We start from the raw sequence: 20,724 nt of genomic DNA, 5'->3' as shown, positions 1-20,724 counted from the left end.
AAGAAAAAATACTGGTATGTCTTTACAAAAACAACCAATAATAACAAAATAAGCAGCCATAAAACATTTTAATAATCGGAACTAATTATTAGATCACTATAGTAACCCATCATTTGTCTAATTTGATATGCTGTAGTGGCCTGCATGTTGCTGTGATGCTGGATACTATGTCACTGGTATTTCAAATACCAGCAAAGTAACTCAAAGTGAACAGATTTACACAGAGCTTCCAGACGAAGACCACACTACTAGGAAGCAATTGGTTGTCTACTTCTAAAGAATTAGCCACTGAAATCCTTGGGTATAGCAGTGAAACACTGTCAGATACTGAAAAACCTCATTAGCAACAAAACATTGTCAGATGTAGAGCCAGATGATGACCCCCTCAGGTTGGAAAGCAACTCAAAGTATGAACTGAAATGGACTGGTATTGGCCATTTAGAATCAGACAGTCTCATGATTCATTAAGTTGGGAATGGCACATTCAAAAGGAAGGGTGGCATATTCATCATCAAATAGGACATTTCATAATCTATCTTGAAGTACAGTGCCGGCTGTGATGGGAAAATATAAGATTTATGTATCAATCACTAACGTTAGTGATGAATAAACAAGAAGGTTACCATCTTCAGCCTGATTGGAATGGAAAAGTTGGAAACAAATGTTCTTAGCTTTCTACTAAGAAAGCTACTTGGAAGACAGCTATTTGGCCAAGTGCCTGGAAGAAATTCATATTTGTACCCATTCCAAAGAAATGCTCAAGTTGTATAACAGGTTTATTTATATCTTCTTTGGAAACAAAGACGAAGAAACAGTAGTTGGAAAATATGGCCTTGGTGATAGAAACAAAGCTACAGATTGCATGATAGAATTTTATAAGACCAATGACCATCACAAATGCATTTTTTAACAACACAAAAGGTGACTCTACGCATGGATTTCTCCAGATGGAATACTTGGGAATAAAATTGATTATATCTGTGGAAAGAGAAGAAGAGGCTCATCAAAAGCTAAGTTGAGGCCAGGGCCCAACTCTGGACAGACCTTCAACTGCTCATATACAAGTTCTGGTTGAAGTTGAAGAAAATTAAAATAAGTCCACTAGAGTCAAAATGGGACCTTGAGTGTATCTCACCTGCATTTGAGAATATCTCAAGAACAGATATGATGTATTGAACACTAACTGTGGGATGACATAAAAAACACTATACACAAAGAAAACAAAGGTCATTTGATAAAAAGATCAAAGTGGATGTCAGAAGAGACTCTGAGACTTGCTCTTAGTCATAGAAGAACTAAGGCAAATGGAAGAAATCATGGAGTAAAAGAGCCGAACAGAAAGTTTCAAAGGGCAAGCTTGAGAAGACAAAGTAAAATATTATAATGAAACAGAAAACCAAAAAGGAAGAACATGATCAGCGGAAGTGAAGAAAAATTTGTCTCATATTGGAAGATTGAAACTTTTTCTGTATTTTTTTTGTTTATTCATACTAGTGTTTATCTCATGCATTACTAGGGGTCACTGCCTTGAATTTTTGTTACATGTTTTTCAGAATATGAAACCCAGGATTGATGAACGTATAGGGACAGTAAGGAGGAGAGTAAGGTTACTGGGGAGTACAGTGTGTGTGTGGCGAGGGCGGGGAGAGGGCTGGGGAGCGTGTTAAAGGGAGCTGATGTCAAGGAGTGAGAGAAGGAAAATCTGAATCTGATTATGGTACCAATTCTACAACCCTGCTGCTTGATGAGATTGAACTACGGAACGATATGATTATCTGTATAAATTCCCAATGAAATGCTTTTGAAAAAAAAGATTCTATGGGCAAAATATTGAAATGTGCAGGAACTATCAAAAGAAGATGAAAAGATTACATGACACCGAGTCACTGTACCAAAAAGAATTAATCAACATTCAACCATTTCAAGAGGTAGCCTTTGCTAAAAGACAAAAACAGTGGTACCTAAGAAAGAAGTCCAAGCTGTAGTGATGTCACTTAGGCAAAAACAAATCTCCCCAAAACTGATGGAATACCTATTGAAATATTGCAACAAGCTGATAAAGCACTGAAAACACTCTTCTATGCTAAGAAAATTACTTAGTAGACAGCTACTTGGCCAAGTGACTGGAAGAGCTCCACATGTGTTCCCATTCCAAAGATGCTCCAAGTGTAGAACAATGTCATTTATTTCCCATGCAAGTAAAATTTTGCTAAAGGTCACCCATCAACTATTGGCAGTAGTACTTTGACAGGGAACTGCCAGAAATTCAGATGTTTCATTTCAGAAGAGGATGTGGAAAAGGGATATCCTTTGCTGATATCTCTGCAATGGATCTTCACTGAAAACAGAGAATACCAGAAAGATGTTTACTTGTGTTTTATTTACTATACAAAGGCATAATAAAATATGGCTAACCCTGAGAAGGATGGGATTCCAGAATATTCATTGTGCCAGAGTCTGCAGAATCTGTACCTGGAACAAGAGGCAGTTGTGTGAACAGAACAAGGGACTACTGCATTGTTTAAAACCAAGAGAGCGTGCTTCATGGTTGTATCTTCTCACCATATTTGTTCAACCTGAATGCTGAGCAAATAATTAGAGAAGCTGGATAATACAAAGAAGAATTTGGCATCAGGATTGGAGGAACGCGTATCAGCAAGCTGCGACACACAGATAATGCAACCTTGCTTGATGAAAGGAGGAATTGGAGCGCATGCTGATAAGGATCCAAGTTTGCAGTCTTCAGTATGGTTTACAACTTAATGAAAAGCAAGCCAAAGTTCTCACAATTGAACCAGTAAAGTAGCATCATGAGAAAAATGAAGATGTTTGTCTTTGACAATACTCATGGAGCAGTAGTCAAGAAATCAATCGACACATTGCGTTGGGTATATCTGCACAAGACCTCTTTAAAATTTTAAAGAGAAAGGATGTTACTTTGAGGAGTACAGTACACCTGACCAAGCCATGCTATTTTCCATTCCTCAAATGTTTGTGACTGTTGGACACGGAATAAGGACGACCGGAGAAGAACTGATGCATTTGAATGACGGTGCTGGTGAAGCACATGGAAGGTATGGACAAAGGACAAGCTGTCTGTCTCAGAAGAAGTACAGTTCGAAGGCTCCTTAGGCATGGGTGCTAAGACTTGGTCTCACGAATTTTGGATTTGTTATCAGGAGGGACCAGTCCCTGATGACAAACATCATGCTTGGTAAAGTTGAGAGGCAGGGAAAAAGAGGAAGATCCTCGACAAGATGGATTGACCCAGTGGCTGCCTTTATGGGTTCGGACATATCAATTGTGAGCAAGGTGCTAGACCGGTAGTGTTTTACAGTGTTTTGTTCCTTTGTACATAGTGTTGCTATGAATTGGGAATGAATCAAGGCACCTAACAACAACAACAACATAGTAATATAAGAGTTAGAGCATATTAGTGATATTTTTGATTAAATACATTAATTCATTTTTAAAACAATGAAAGGAAAAAGATGTTAGTATTACTAAACCACTTACCAAATACAATTAAAGCCACACTTTTCCAAAGGGTTTTAAGGAGCTGGAGAATGTTTTATAATACAATCATATCTTTAAGATTGAGGTTAAGATATGTGTGAGATTAATTTGTTTTTAAATCAATTTTTGCACCTGTTGTCATTTATAGGTTTATGAACCACATGAAACACCATTTGGAGCTTGAGAAGCAGAGCAGTGAGAGCTGGGAAAACCACACCACCTGCCAGCACTGCTACCGCCAGTTTCCCACACCATTTCAGCTGCAGTGTCACATCGAAAGTACACACACCCCCCATGAATTTTCTAGTAAGTTACAAATTGATTTTTAGTACTGCATGCTACTGATTTTAATAATATGAACCAAGAGAAAACCCTGAGTAACTTGACAGAAAAATACAAATAAGAAATAGACATGGCATTAGCGTACAAAAATAGTAACAATTTGAACTGCATGCAGTGGTTTGGGTAAAAAGGGCACTGGCTATTTTGCGACGTGCCTCAAGACATTATTATTCTACTGTATGCGATTTGTTACTTTGTATTCATAAATTATACTATATACTGAGCTATTTGACTAAATGTTGTTATATGCAAACAGTAACGGTTCCAATTTACAGCTAATTTCACCTGCAGGCAGATAATAGGAACTGAATTTGTTTGTAACCCAGGACTACCTGTAGTTTCTGAAATCCATGTGCCTCCTGTAACTCTAGGAGACACCATTGACCTCCCCTTTGCATTGTATGTAGTGACTACAGTAGAACCCTCACAGTCCTTGATTTTCAAATTTGAAATGAATGTCTTTCATATTAACATCAATAAGGAAAGTAACTCGAGTATAGGCCAAGTTTTCAGCACATTTTTAACGCAGTTTGTGGTAAAATTAAGTCCTTTAGCTGATATTCGGATTGGCTTATACTCGAGTGAATATGGTAGTTAAAGTTATAGATTCTGGTGCTAGAAAGCTTGTGCTCAAATCCCACTTCTACATTTTAACACAGCTTTATGATCTCAGGCAAACTACTTAATAATCGAATAATGGTATAAAAAAGGACCCTCCTCATAGTCTTGTTAGACGAATTAGTGAGTTAATGCAAGTAAAGTACTTGAAACTGTGCTTGGCCTAGAATTAACAATTCATCTACTGATTGAGTACTACTACTGCAATGTTATTGCTGTTGTTGATATGGATGTGTCAAATGAATTTGTGCATATGTAATACTCATTTTAAAAAAGTGTAATGTCTTTCTTCCCCCCACCCCACCCCCCACTTTTAGCTATTTGTAAAATCTGTGAATTATCATTTGAAACAGAGCATGTTCTTTTACAACATATGAAGGACAATCATAAACCCGGTGAAATGCCATATATTTGCCAGGTACACACACATTTTATTGTATATTTAAGTGTTTGCTTATTTGTTTGTTTAGTAGTAGTTACAAGCTTTAAACCTGTTCGATGTGAAGGGTGAGTCAGCAAATGTTTTATGTTAATGATGAGATAATGGATATTTTAGGTTATAAGGGTCATGGATTCTCTTCTGGAACTATTGAACCCTGCCATTTTATACAATGACAGCTACGGACAATAAATGAATGAATGAATATGATTATTCCAATAAAACCTTAATTTGTAGAAACTGAAATTTGAATTTAAATCTTCATGAAATATTGTTATAAATATATTTGCAGATAAATAAAATTAAAATCCCTGTTGTAAATACTAGAGACTCTCAGTTTAACTAACGCATTTTATGTAGAATAGATTAGGCTATTATTTATTGAACCTTTACCGAACAAACAAGAGCCCTGTTGGAAAAAGAAAATTTGTGGGTCCATGTACTGTATAGTGATTAATGTTGGTGTAGCAGTGAGAAGTTGTTCGGTGCTGTTTAGTCAGTTCATATTCATCGTGGTCCTGTGTATCATAGAAGACACTGCCTGGCCTCCCTCCTGCGCCGAGTCCTGCTGTGTGTAATCGTACTGCTTGTTGCAGCCATCTCTTAGGGGGTCGTCCCTCTCTTTACTCACCCTCTGCCAAGCCTGGGGCTTTCCATTGGCCTCTCCTCATAGTGTTCCCAGAGTAGGTGAGATGAAGTGCCTCGTTCCTGAGGAACATTCAGTTGTACTTCTTTTTAGACAGACGTCTTCATTCTTCTGGCAGTCCAAAGCATATTCAAAATTCAACAACACTCTCAATTCAAGTGCATTACTCTTCTTTGGTCTTCCTAATTCATTGTCCAGTTTTCAAATGCCTTTGAGATGATTGAAAATACCTGGTTTGGGTCAGGTGAACTTTAGTACTCAAAGTGATATTTTTTGCTTTTAACACCTTAAAGAGGCCTTTTGTAGCAGAATTCCCCAATGCCGTGTGTGATTTCTTGACGGCTACTCTCATGGATCTACAAGATCTTAGAATCGTAGAAAGCTTCAGTCTTTTTATCCATTATTCTGATATGGCTTATTGGTTCAGTTGTGAGGCTTTTTGTTTTCTTTGTTTTTATGTGTGATCCTCCTTCATCAGTAAATGTTTCAACTTCTCCTTTTTTTGCTTCCAGCAAGCAGCGCTATCATCTGCATATGACAGGTTGGGAATGAGTCTTCTTATCCTGATGCTGCTTTTTTTCTTCAATAGTCCAGCCTCCCAAATTATTTGCTCAGCATACAGATTGAAGAATCATGGTGGAAGGGTACACCACTGATGAACACTTTCAGGTTTTAAATCATGAAATATCCCCTTCTTCTGTTCAAACACAGCACAATGAGGTTTTCTGGGCCCTGGCCCCCCCCCCCCCCTTTATCTTCTTCAGTTTTAGCCTTAGTGTCATCTGATCCACACAGTCTCGTGCCTCTTTGCATTGTCGAGGAAACACAAGGAAACATCTTTTAATTTCAGTATTTTCTGCTTCGGGCCAAGAGCCATCTGAGACCAGATATAACATGGTTCTTTCCATGACCTCTTCTGAATCTGGTGTAAATGTCTGGCATTTGCCTGTTCATATATATGGCAACTATTAATGAAATATTTTCAGTAAAACTGAACTTGATATGATATATGCTTTGGGCTGACATCCACAAAGTCAGCAGTCCAAGCCACCAGCTGCCCCTAGGGAGGAAGACGGAGCTTTCTACTCCTGTAAGCAGGTACAGGCTAAGATAAGAAACTCACCGAGGTAGTTCTTCCCTGTCCTGTAGGGTTGCTAGGAGTTGGTATCAACTCAATGGCAGTGAGCAGAGTTTTTTGGTTTTGATGTTAATGCTACTGTTTGATAATTTCCTCATTCTCTGGGATCACCTTTCTCTAAGTAGGTACATATATGGATTTCTTCCAGTTGGTTGGCCAAATTTTTATTATAGATGAGTAAGTGCTTTCAGTGTTGTTACCATTAGTTGGAGCATCTCAGTTGGAGTCTGTCAGTTCTTGGACCGTCATTTTTCTGATGCCTTCAGTGCCGCTTACATGTCTGCCTTCAGAACCGATACTGCTACCTCCTGATGTGCTTAATGCCAATCAGTTGTTGTTTTTTTGGTACAGTGATTATGTATATTTTTCATCTCTTTTGAAACTTACTACTTTCAGTGTTTTGCCCATAGACTCCTTCAGTATTTCAACTTAGGGATTGAATTTTTCCGTCAGCTTTTTTAGCTTGAAAAATAAGCAATTTCTTCTTTTTTGTTTTCTGACTCGATTATTTACCCATACTTTGTAATACCTGATTTTTCACTTATTTTTACATCTATTTATTTTTAAGATCATTTTATTGGGGGCTCTTACAACTATTGTTATAATCCATACATCAATCTTATCAGACATTTGTATATATATTGCCATTGTTCATTTCTAGACATTTTCTTTCTATTGAGCCCTTGGGATCAGCTCCTCTTTTTTATCCTTCCTCCTTTCCCCAACCCCCCAACCCTAATGGCCCCTTGATAGATGGTAGATGATTGTTATTATTTTCATATCTCACACCCCGACCGCTGTCTCCTTTCCTCTCTGGTTTCTGTTGTTATTGCCCCTGGAGGGGGGGATTTGTACATTTCTGTGTCATATCTGATTTTTCACTTGAGCCACCCTTTGAAATTTTTCTGTACAGATCTTTTATTCTATCATTGCTTTAGCTAGTTTATACTTCAGAGCACGTCTCAGTGTCTCTTTTGATATCCGTTTTGGTCTTTTCTTTCTTTGCTGTTTTTTTAACAACCTTTTGTTTCTTCGTGTATTATGTCTTTGATGTCATCCTACAACTTATCTGGTCTCCAGTCTTTAGTTTTCAGTGCATCTAAGATGTTCTTGAGATGGTCTACAAATTTAGGTGGAATATAGTCAGTTATACACTGGCTCTTGGGGACTTGTTTTCTTCACCTTCAGTTTTAACCTACATAAGAGAAATTGATGGTTTGTTCTGCACTGGGTCCCTGGCCTTGATGTGACTGATGATACTGAGCTGCTTCATCATCTCTTTACTCAGATGTGTAGTCAGTTTGATTCCTGTGCATTTCTTCTTGTAAGGTCATGTTTACAGTTGGCCTTTGTAGTCACCATTTATGTTGTAATAAGTTACGGGTATATATATCAGAGATGTTGTGAGTGTGGGTCCAACCATTGCAATAAAACAAATATTGCAACAAAACAAGTCACTCAGATTTTCCTTTTTCTTGTGGAGATAAATGGGAAAAAGTTGAGGGCTATCAGCTCTTGTTAAGATTTATGGGTATATAAACCCTATACAGGGTCAATATGTATTGGAATCAACTTTTAAGGGTTTTTTGTATTAGAATCAACTTGATGGCAGTGGGTCTTCGTTCTCTGTCTCTCACTGTCATGAAGTTGATGCCAATTCATAGCAACCTTATAGGACAGAGTAGAACTGCCCCTGTGAGTTTCCATGTTAGTCTGGGTTAACTAGAGAAACAAATTCATAGACACTCATGTGTATAAGAAAGAGCTTTATATAAAAGAGCAATTGAATATTGAGAAAACATCCCAGCTCTTCCAGGTCAAGCCCACAAATCCGATATTAGCCCATACGTCTGTTACCAGTCTATAAATTCTTCTTCAGACTCACACAGCACATGCAATGGCGAATGCAGGAAAAAAGATCACAGGCCAGTGGGTGGAAAGTCTTGTGGATCCAGTGGTGGTAGAAGTCTCTCAGCGCTGTCAGGGCTCTCCACATGGCTCCTCCAACACCAGGGCGCATAGCACATCTGGCTTGTCAGTAGGAAGACAACCACAGAGTCTGTGTGTATCTGGCCTCCAGTGAGCTATTTATATCCGTGATGCCCCTAAATGAGGTCATCAAGCTGTGATCTGACTGACAGACTAGACATCACCCCTCTGCAAATTCACACCAGATTAAGTAACTACTACAGAGCTGAATGTTGACACCAGAAACTGTAATTAACACAGTTTCTGAGACTAACTTTGTTATGGGAATAGAAATCCTCTTTCTCCCAAGATGGCAGTGAGTAGTGCCTATAAAAGTCATGTATACACTATACTGTAGTCCATGTGTGTAATAGCATTATGGGAAAGTGAGGATTACCAAAAGATGCCAAAGACACAAGAAGCGATAACATGTGGTTGGTAAATTCATGCCAATAGACTTGTTTAATGAAAGGCTACCACAACCTTCAATTTGTAAAATAACAATTTGTAAATGCAGTATCTTCAAAGCTCTGAAGTGAATTGCAATGAAATGAATTATGCCCGTCTTTCCATGGAGCAAGTCATTGTTCTGGAGTCGTGCATTGTTTTGCAGAATTCTATCACACGGTCTTTGGTCTGTCTTCAAGGCCATATTTTCCAGCTACTATTTCTCCCTCTCGGTTTCCAGCTTCCACGTTCATATCACCAGTAATTATATGTGCATCTTAATTGTATGCTTGATTAATTTCATACTACAGAAGTTAGTGATAATCTTCAGTTTCTTCACGTTTGACTTTAGTAATTGGCATGTAAATTAGAGTAATAGTTGTTCTAACTGGTCTTCCTTGTAGGGAAGCATTGAATTTCATGATAGATCTTGACATACTCCTTTTAATGCTGAACGCTTATGCTAAATTTGTTATTCTCAGCATTGTAAACCATAAGATTTTCTTACTTGAAATGGCCAGTGCGAAGGATTTCAGGTCACTAATTCCTAGGCTATTGATCTTTCACTCTTCTTATGTCAACTTCCAATTATTCTTATTTCATACCTCTGACATTTCATGTTCCGATTATTAATGGATGTGTGCAGCAGCTTCTCATTTTGACTACGCCGTGTCAGCTCCATGAAGGTCCTGATCCTCTACTCCTCATATGTTTTTAGGGTCACTTTATGTTGAAGAGGCAGCTCTTCCCCAGTCATGGTTTGAGTGACTTCTGGCTGGAGGGATTCATTTTCTGACACTGTATTAGACAGTGTTCTGCTGTTCTAAGGTTTTCATTGACCGATTAACTGCGTTCATTACCAATTATTTCTTCCTAGTCTTTCACAGTGTAGAAGGTCTACTAAAACCTATCTTCCCTGGGTACCCTGATGGTGCTTGAAGTATCTATCAGTGCTAGCGTCCCAGAACAAGCAGCTGATTAGTGAGTTGTGCTACCCAGGAAGTAGATTCTGTTAGTTAAAGAGCACCCAACTCTATATTTTGGGACTAGTATATTTTCATAATTTGAAGGTATAAGAAAGCAAGATAAAGACAAATTGCTACTGCCATGACCTGAAGGCCATTTGAAATCGAAAAGATTGTGGTGTTTTATGAAGAGAAAAAAAATGGATAGACCAACAATTGTTAGAGCTTTTAAATTTGTTACCACAAGAGGTGGTAGATCTGAAGAAATGGTAATTTAGTTATGTTTGGGAAACCATTCCTGAAGTTTGAAAGGTATCCTTCTGTCTCCTGTTGTCCTTTGGTGTTTGTCTTGTCCTTGGTGGTTGAGGCATCAGAGCTGAATTAGTTATATTAACATTCTAAACCAATGACCCAACACTGCTACTTTTTAATTGCATATCAGTTGGATATTTTCAAGTTAAACTAAGCTTTCTTTATCTTCCTAGGTTTGCAATTATAGATCATCATCATTTTCTGATGTGGAAATTCATTTTAGAACATCCCATGAAAACACTAAACACCTTTTATGTCCATTTTGCCTCAAAGTTATTAAAATTGCAACACCTTACATGCACCATTACATGAAGCACCAGGTGAGATTTACCAGTTTTTGTTTTTTTTACTTTGTCTTAGCAAAGATTGATTATAAGCGAAACCATTTCTTTATTTATTTTTCTGAGAAGGAAGTAAAGTTCTATAGAACAATTAATTTTCAGTTCCACTAAATTACTTGTGAAACGTCCAGTTCTTTTCCATAATTATTTTCTGTTGAAGTATAATTATAAGTAAGTGTTTGGAAAGATAGGTTGATATCGGGACCCAGGGGCTGAGGGGGAAGGAATTTCCTAAAGGCTTTCAGACCCTAGAGTAAGTAAGCAGTGTTCTTTAAGGTAGCGATGGAGAGCACAGGAAGAGATGTGTTTGTACTGAGAAAGATAAGATTGAAAATTCCTAATTTGTTTTCCTTTCTTTTCAAACGTTATTTCACTTTCTGGTTCAGGGATTATGATGAGAAAGCATGCGGCTGTCACATTTGTCTCAGTATGATCTTTTATAGTTGCCAATAACAAAGAAAAGTCTGGTTATCCTTATCACTGGGTATGTGAGCTCTCCCAGACTACAGAACTTAAGTTACACTTCAGTGTTTCTAGGGTGACTTCTGCCACTTCTACTACATAATTTTTAGGAGCCCAGTATTAGTATGAAAGAAATGTATACCTCTGCCATGTGGGCTACGTGATCTACAGTTAGTCTTCATATTCTGAGTTGTGTGTTTTAACTTGCTATGGGTTCCCAGTTTAATTTTTGTTTGTTTGGAGTCACTAAGAAGTAGACAGCTAACAATAAAGGGGATGGGCTATTAATAAAGGAGAACATCAGGCTTCCTTCAGGGTAGTTACAATTAGCATAATTATTTACAGAACACTGGGTGGCATATATAATAACTGAATGGTGTATTTTTGTAATATACTCAGCTGCTCACCTGAGAGTGGGGTTTTTGAGCCCTTTCAGGGGGTCCCATGGAAGAAGACTTGGTAATCTCCAAATTTCCGAAAATCAACCATTGTAAACTTTGTTCTGAATCACATTTAATTGGCAGGAATTGGAGCCATCTCAATGACATTTTTTTGTTTGTTTTTTAATTGGCTTAGAAAAACATGGCTGAGCAAGATTATAAACTTGTCATTAAGATGTTATTTTCAGTATGGTATTAGAAAATAAAAATTGTATCAGCATCTCATTTTATTATCTTTGAGGACTTTAGTTGTAACTCTTACTATAGAATATATTACATCTTTTCAGATGATTTTAGAGATAACACACAGCTTGACTTTGAAGAAATTATGAAAGTAACTTCATTTGTATTCATTATTAATTAGGTCATTATTAAAATCAGTTTAAATCATTTGCTTTAAGGGAGCCACTATTGCTTTATATTGTTATCTTTTTAAATCCTTATAGCTACCCTACTAAACAAGCAGGTTTATTATTATGTCTATATATAGATGAAGGAACAAAGCTTTAGAGAAGTATCATAACTAATTTCACATTATATACTAAATGACAGAGTTAAAATTTTAATTCATAGCCAAAGTTTTTACTGTTGTGCTACAGAGTTAGAGTTCACATTGGAGTTAAACTTAAAGGCAGAAATCACATATAATTAGAATTATCTTAAAAGGTCTTAAAATTCCTCAAACAGTATAACAAATTATTTCTGACTCTTCCATCAAGTCATCCTTTCTTTGGTTGAATACCAAGTTATTAAATCTTAAATATGTGTTTGTGGTACTTTGATGGCTTAGTGTTGGGATTCTCAACCTTGCATGTGGGAGACCCGGTGTCAATTCCAGGCCAGTGTACAGCCACCATCCTTCTGTCATTGGAGGCTTGAAAGTCGTTTTGATAAGGAACAGGTTTTAGCAGAGCTTCTACACTATGATGGGCTAGGGGAAATGGCTATGTAATCCATTCAGAAAAATCAGCCGATGAAGATCCTGTAAATCCCAGCAATCTGGTGATGCAGTTGGCCATGGGGATAGTATAGTATCAGGTGGTATTTCATTTGGTTCTATATGTAGTTTTTCTTCATTAATTGGGGGCATACTCACAGGGATCTAACAACCACAAAATATTGTGTTACATTGGCATCAGTTTTAGCACATTGAAATGAACATACTCACAAGAGATATATAAAACATGAATCCAGTTAGGGGAATAGTAGATGTACCTGAAAATAGCAGGAGTTAAATAATTTACTTTTATAGAATAAAAACAAAGCAATATTTAAGGAGTCTTGGTGGTACAATGTTTAAGCTTACCAAAAAGAAAGGTTGGTGCACTGAACTTCCCCAGCTACTTTGAGAGAAAGACACGGTCATTGCTTCATTACAGATTACAGCCAAGAAAACCCTATAAGGCATTTTTTCCTTGTCACTGTGAGTTAGAATTGATTTGACAGTAACTATTGCTAGCAATAATAGTTTATTTTCATAATGTCATATTTTTGAATGCTTCATACAATTGATAGAACTTGGTTGAACCCATGGGTAAAGCTTTTTACTTGATTCCTATATGGTAATGGTTTTAAACCCAAAACTAAGGCAGGAAGTGTGTTTTTTATAATGCAATATTTTGGTATTATTTATGATGAGAAGGGGAAAGTATATTAGTTTTTAAATTATTTTGTTGTCTTTAAAATTACGTCAGAAAAGATTCAAGTCTAGGATTTGTGATTGTAGAAGTTTCCCTGTTTTTGTTTTGTTTCCCAAATAGAAAAAGGGCATCCATCGTTGCACAAAATGCAGGCTGCAGTTTTTGACAGGCAAAGAGAAAATGGATCACAAGACTCAGCACCATCGGACATTCATAAAGCCTAAACAACTGGAAGGATTGCCTCCTGGGACAAAAGTGAGTTTTAAATATGTTGCGTTTGAACTCTGTATGACAATAGGAATAATTCCCAGTGGATCTTTTCTTTTGCGTATCGTATTGTAAAGGTTGACCCTGACTTTGAGTTTAGGTTTTATCATCTTCAGTCTTAGAAAGAAACGCCCTTCCACCACTGGGTTGAGTTCAGTGGTGTGTTGTCCATTGGAGTAGTATTCCTTTGTACGAAGTGCGTGTAGATTAACTATTGCCTGGGGGTGGGGCTTGTTTCAGTATTCTGTAGGCTATTTTTATTGGCAGTATATATTGTCTGTCTTAGCTCCTAGACTATAAGGGGTTTGGGATCAGAAGTTAGGTTTTATTTATCTTTTTGTACCCATTACGGACATGCCATACGTATGCTACAGGTTCTCAGAAGTTGGTTTTACTTGGTCTACTCTCAGAAAAGCAAGTTCTTCTGCTACATTGCATTGTGTTAAAGTGAGCAAACACATGTCTGACTGCATACTGATGATTGCAATTTTCTTTTCCCTGTTTGCCTTATGAACATCTGTTTTCTCTGACTTCTTTATATACAGTCAGCTCTTGAATATTTGCTCCAGTGGAGGGAAACAGAGGCATGGATAATCCAAAGTGCAATAATCCCCAAAACATTTATATTTGGCTTTGGGTACTTACCTTTGAATGTGGGTATGTCTGTTATTTGAATTAACTAAAACACTATAAAGCCATGCTCTGAAGACCTAGAGTGAGAGACGTTATCCATTCATTCCATGCTGGACTAGACATGCAGAACACTAATGTAAGCAGTGCAGTCCTCTCTCATATCTTCCCTTATTAATAATATTAATATTATACTAAATGTTTATAGCTCTTCAGAATTAGGCTTTCAGTGTGCTTTTTCATATATTCTATTATTGATTTCATACAGCAACCAGTGAGGTGCACAAAGCCCATGTTGTTTCCATTTTATTCAGAGGAGGTTTAGAGGGTTGTGTATTCAAAGACCATATGGCTGGGAAGAGGTACTATGAGATCTAACTACAGGACTTTTGTATCCTAGTCCAGTATTTTTTGTGTGATACCAAAGCACATATAATTGAGGTTTCTTCATAGGCTGCTTCTTAGATACATTGGAGGAGTATAGTCAAATGGTTTTTGAGAATGTTGGTGGGCAATTGCATTTCACATTGTTAACCAGCAAATATAATGAAACTTTTTTCCCTTCTAAATACTAAGTAATGAATTATATATTAATTTCCTTTAAGGAATTTCTGAATATTATTAAATTCCATGTTGTATGATGAATTGATGTGACCTCTCCCATCTGCCCAATAAACCCTGGGAAGAGAGCATATTTATTGTTTTTTAGCTACTAAAGGGCATGATAGTGTGTTCCAAAGATATTTTTCAGATTTTAGATTTAAATTTTAAACTAAATATTTGTGAATTTTAGTTACAGCATAAAAATAGCTATGAAATATGCTCTTTGGATATTCACAGAATTTTAACTCCTAATTGCCCATTAATTTCTTGTGTTAACATTATAACTTATCAATATAAACTGTAATAATACAACAATGAATAAATATGCTTAATTTTATTTAATTGATATGAAAATATAGAATTATATTAGAATTTATTTTGCTGTAGTTTGCTCTTTTCAAAATACTTGCTTAACTTTTTGTATTACAGTGATATTTTTAATACTAATGGAATGTTTAACTTTTTAACGAAAATGCTGTCTTCATTTTTGTAGGTTACTATTCGGGCTTCAGTTGGACCCCCTCCATCAGGATCGTCATCTACACCTTCTATTAGTGCAAGCACTTCTACTCTTCAGCTCTCACCAGCAAGGACTACGAATTTAACTGCTAAAAATCCCACAAAATCTACCATAAATAAACCTAGTGCAACTAAATTCGATGCAAGTAAACCTAATGGAAGTAAATCTAAATGCAAACCAAAAATTTCTAATGTGCAAAAGAAACAAAACACATTGGCTAGTAGCAATAAAAAAAGTAAAGTCAATACAGCATTGAGGAATTTAAGGTAATCACTTTTACTCTTGATATGCAATACTAATTTAATCTTACAAATAAAAACGTTTTAAATGTGAATTTATGCAGTCACAGGATTCTGTACACTCACACACTGTTAACTATCTGGCATAAAGACCAAGCAAATAATAAAAAGGTATTTTTTCAACTGCTGAACTGTGCTTGAATTCCTGTGTTTACTTTGTGGCCTTCATCAGTTGCATTGCTGTACGTGTTTTGTGCCCGTATATGTGGTGTTTGACCTGGTGAACTTTCAACCCTTTGTAACATTTTCTGGTATTAGAATTTTTACACTGATTTTAGTTTGTTCATAGCTGATTTTCAAATAAGTTTGTTTGGAGACTGAATTAAACTCCATGACTTTAATTAATAGAACATTAAGAAGAGATCCCTTATCATTTTTGTTTTAAAGTATATTTCATCATTTTCTTTATGTCTCCAAAAGGTATCGCCGGGGAGTTCACGAGTGCATTGAGTGTTCTTCCGAAATAAAAGATTTTGCAAACCACTTTCCTACATATGTCCACTGTAGTTTTTGCAGATACAACACTAGCTGTAGCAAAGCATATGTGAATCATATGATGAGGTAAGATGAGTTGAATGCTTAAATTTCCCATCAATAATATGGTTCAGGAACATTGTTTTTGAAAACAGAGTCATCCCATTAGAATGTAGTTAATCTCTTAAAGAAACAGAAAGGGTCTAGCAATAGGAAACTTCAAGAAATTTTCCTAATGCTATTTTCCAACACAGTGTCACTTGAGAGTGCTAGAATTCATGATACGATATATTTCCTAGCTCTTTAGAGTTGTGAGAATAGTTAGACTTATAAAAGATTGATAGGTTCATAAGGGAAATAGTTTTTCTGTATGAACTTTTCACATAAAGGTATTTCAAAGTGATTATTTTCAAAAATAATTTTTGAAATGTTTCAGTATAGTCACTCAGACAAATACGTGTAATCTTAGAAAGGCTATTCTCCAAAGAAACCACTTTGAAAAATTCTTTGGTTTTCAGTGAAGCTAGGAATTTTTGGTGTGCCCATTTCTCTGTGCTGTTAATCCAGTGCATTTGTCCATCCATCCATCCATCCATTTAACCAAGTGCTTGAATGTTCTCAGTAAAATGAGAAACTGTTCCAGTCTTCATGGCACTGTTGGAATTCTTTTCATTCATTTCAATCGCCTGATAGTAATTGAACATCTGCCATTTACTCACTCCTAGGAAACACCTTCAGTGCCCACATGGCTTTCATTCGGATTGCTTTAGTAGGGCGGGCTGCTGTTCCTTTAGGGCAGCCTGTTCTTTTTTTTTGATAGTCAAAAGATGTCTGATAAAATTGACAAGTTGATAATTTGCAGTGGGTTTATGCCATTAAAAATAAATAAGGTGAAACTATGTACAATGACTTGCATGCAAATCATAACCTCCAGTCATAATTGGCCATCAGGTGCAAGGATTCTCCCATCTTTCTGGGTGGTTCCTGCAATGGCCCACAGGTTCCTTAACTTTGTGAAACCTTGACTTAATTACTTCCAGCACGTCACATTGACCCCTAGATTATTCAACAAACAAAACTCTATCGCAATTGAGTCATTCCAACTTAGTGATCCAATGGAACAGAGTAAGTTCGTAGGCTTCCATGGCTGCAAATCTTTACAGAAGCCGACTGCCACAGCTTTCTGCCCTCGCGTAGTTGGTGGTTTTGTAGCTGAGTTCTTAATCAGTGCACCACCAGGGCTACGTCTCCTTACCTCAGTCCCATCATCATGCTATGTGTACTGTTCTTTCATTTCTAATGTCCATTATCCCAGGACTTTAGACGTTTTTTCCCAATCTACCTCCTCCATTTAATTTCACAAGCAACTTCACCTTCATAGTCATGCTTTTGAATGCTACTTTGTTTTGGGTCCTATTCTTTACATCATAAGTCATGTTTACGTGGCAGAAAGGCCAAGTTGTGACTTAGTCCTATTTCCCTTTTTTAGCTTTCTCAGCTACAGACTTATGTACCACACTGTTTGATTCAATCAGAACTCAATTCATGATCATTAATTTTGATTCTATTTTTAATTTGTTTGCCTCCAATGTATACTAAAATCTTATCCCTTATCTTGAAGATTCTTCTTACCTGCTAATGACTCAGTCAGTGTTTCCCCAATTAACCTTTTTGTTTCCATTTCTTTCACACAGACCTTAATCTCAGAAAACATGTCCCACTTTCCTAAAGTTAACCTTAACCCTTTCACCCTCACTTCTCCACGACCTTACGTGATTATTGTGCCACCATCATTCTCTTTTTCTCGAGAAGATTAGTTCAGCTTAGAAACATTTTTAGATATTTATTTTTAGAATGAGGGAGATTTGTTGCTATTGCATATCCTTTGTCTTCCTTGTGCCACGTTTCGGAAAAAGTATTTATTACCAGTTTTTTTGTTGCTCTTGATCCTTAATTATCATCACCTGTCATCTAAAACTGCCCCTTTAAAGGTGATCAGGAATAGGTTTTTATTCGTTTTAAAAATTCTTAACTTCTCCACAATTTCTTTATAATAATTGAAATTGTTGGTGAAACGTCACAGTTTCTGTAAAACTTGCCCTCCTTTTACTACTACTTTTTTGGGTGCCCTTCTTTCCCTCTCCACATTTCCTTCTAGGGAATTACTCTCACTTTTACCCCTTACCGTTAAATCGCATAGCTTTTTCTGCTACAGACCTGTTTATTTTTTCAACCATTTTATAACTTTGGCTCCCCTAAAAAGAATACAAATGTATTGCCAAACATTGTCTATTCAAAGTTATCTTTTCAGGCAACTACTTACCCCCAGTACTCTTCAAGTTCCCTCTCTTTCAGAGCAACATGTGTATGAATGTGGAGTATCGCCGGGCTACAACTTTCAGTTGTAGATTTTTGAAGCTCATGAAATTCTGAATGGCTACGGTGCACCCTGACTTCCTGTGCCCTGCCATCTGCCTCCCAAATCCTGCCATGGTTTTAGTCCCATATCTCAATTGTGCTGTTCCAAGCCCTGGGAAGCCTTCCTTCTGCATATTCCTGAAAGAAATGCTGGTCTGTTCCACGCCCAAAGAGAGCTACACTTCTGCCTGTATTTTATTGGACTACAAATTGGAAAATAATTTTTGAGAATTTTTTGGGTGTTTTTTAAGCCAGTCATTTTGCCTTTCCCTCTTCCAGTTTCCATAAACTATCCAACTGTCATAATGACCTTCCAAACCCATGATCTTCCAGAACATTCCCAATTGGCCCCACATGATGTCAGTCTCTTTTTCTTTTTTTAAATTCCAAGGAAGCCTCCTTCTGTAAAGACTGCTATCCTGCAAATTAATCTACCCCATAGTGAATTTCCTTCCATACTCATTGTCTACAGAGGCCTGTTCTTATTCATTGTTATTCCCTAAACATTCTTGTACTCCTCTCTGATTTGACCACCTTTTCTGTACCTCTGCCTTGTATTTCTTTGTGCTGCTTATCTCTATGTGAAGAAACTCCCCTTTGTTTTCACCATGGCTTCTAGCCCATTTCAAAGTCACTATTTACTCACTAAGAAATTCATTACTGTTGAGTTCGTTCACCTCCTGGCCACCATGTTTGTGTCAGAGGAGAAATGTGCTCCCTAGGGTTTCATTGGTGATGGTTTTGAAGTTAGGCATCAGGCCTGTCTGCTGAGCAGCTCCTGGAGAGAGAAAGCTGCCAAACTTTGGGTTGGCAGCCAAGCACCACCTGGGGACTCCTTTGTATTTATAAAAGTCCCTGGATAATCTGCAAAAGGATGTTAAACACCGTGAAGCAGTTGGAGCTGTCTAAGACATTTGAAAGAAAATACATCATCATTATTATACAGTTTTAAAGTGATTTTTTTAAATAGGTGAAATTATTTACATTTTTGTCCACTTGCTCATAGCTTTTAGGCAGCAGTAGGGAGCATCTAAAAAGAATTGTTAATATTCTGTAATGTGACATGCACCGTATATACTCGAGTATAAGCGGAGTTTTTTCAGCACATTTTAATGCAGTTTTGTGTGAAATTAGGTGCCTCCGCGGATATTCGGGTCGGCTTATCCTCGAGTATATGTGGTAATAAGGATCTTTCTATACATTTAAGGTAATGAAATAGCGGTAGGACACTCGAAACCCTGGTGGTGGAGTAGCTTGCATAGTGAGCTACAGTTCAAACCCACCAGCTGCATCTTGGGGGAAAAACAGAGTTACGATATCAGACTCTCAGAGGGGCAGTTCTAGCCTGCCTCTTAGGGTCACTATTGGTCAGAACTGACTTGATGGCACGGAATTTAACTATTTGACTAGTAAATATGACTAATAGCTCTCCTGTCAGCATTTATTTCAGTTAGGCCTCTTTAACAAATATTGGTTATATACCTTACCAAAAAGGTACTATTTGTTAATAAGATTTTTGTGGGGAGGCGAGCTCTTGGTAGAAATCAGACAAATCTGGATATGAGTCGAAGCTTCATCATTTGTTTATTTGTATCTTCAACCAAATTACTGCTAGTTTCTTTTTCTTGGAGGGGGTGGTGAGGCAGTTACTGTGATTATTAGAGAAAATGCACGTACAGTGCTTAAGAAAATGGTTTTTGCAATTAGGAGATACTCAAGTAATGATAGCTATCTCTAAATCGCCATTGTGAGTTTAGGAATAAAATCCTCCCTTTCCTTTACTTTATGAAACCTAGTAGGAGAATGTTTATGTAGCTGCTTTGAAGGAGAAGCTTATGGAAAGCGCAGAGGAGAGAAGGGTGAACTTCTTAAAGACAAGTAAAACTTGCCACAAACGGTATTTCACTCAGGCTTGGAAGGATGATTTCTGGCCCCACCCCCCACCCCCAAAAGGGAAGCCAGCCTAAACCTGTGTTCCTGTACTCTGAATATTTGAATGCGACAAAGGACTGACTTACATCTTGTTAAGATCTGCTTGAGTCCTCTATGTATTTTATAGAGTAGTATTGCCACTGATTAATAGTGTAACAGTGAGATTATTGCAGTAATAACTGCTCCCCTTGCTTATGAGTTCTCAGCCTTTGTTTTCCATTCCTTCTGCAAGATTAAGCAGGTCCTTTTTATATAATACTGGTAGGATATTCAAATTTTCTGTAGCATGTAAGTTCTTTGAATATCT

General features: G+C 37.1%; 1 protein-coding gene across 3 annotated transcripts in view; it reads left to right on the top strand.

Annotated features, from left to right (window-relative positions):
* Positions 1-20,724, top strand: part of ZNF280D (zinc finger protein 280D) — a 109,337-nt gene that overhangs the window by 48,727 nt on the left and 39,886 nt on the right. For all 3 annotated transcript variants that reach the window (XM_075532086.1, XM_075532084.1, XM_075532085.1), the window contains exons 9-14: positions 3,665-3,822; positions 4,794-4,894; positions 10,565-10,711; positions 13,395-13,529; positions 15,268-15,560; positions 16,014-16,154. In XM_075532086.1, coding sequence (XP_075388201.1) covers positions 3,665-3,822; positions 4,794-4,894; positions 10,565-10,711; positions 13,395-13,529; positions 15,268-15,560; positions 16,014-16,154 — 975 coding nt within the window. The remainder of the gene's footprint in view (positions 1-3,664; positions 3,823-4,793; positions 4,895-10,564; positions 10,712-13,394; positions 13,530-15,267; positions 15,561-16,013; positions 16,155-20,724) is intronic.

The sequence above is a fragment of the Tenrec ecaudatus genome, chromosome 14 (assembly GCF_050624435.1).
Source record: "Tenrec ecaudatus isolate mTenEca1 chromosome 14, mTenEca1.hap1, whole genome shotgun sequence".
Lineage (NCBI taxonomy): Eukaryota > Metazoa > Chordata > Mammalia > Afrosoricida > Tenrecidae > Tenrec > Tenrec ecaudatus.
Note: the sequence above shows the minus strand (reverse complement) of the source record. Positions and strands in the feature narration are given on the sequence as shown.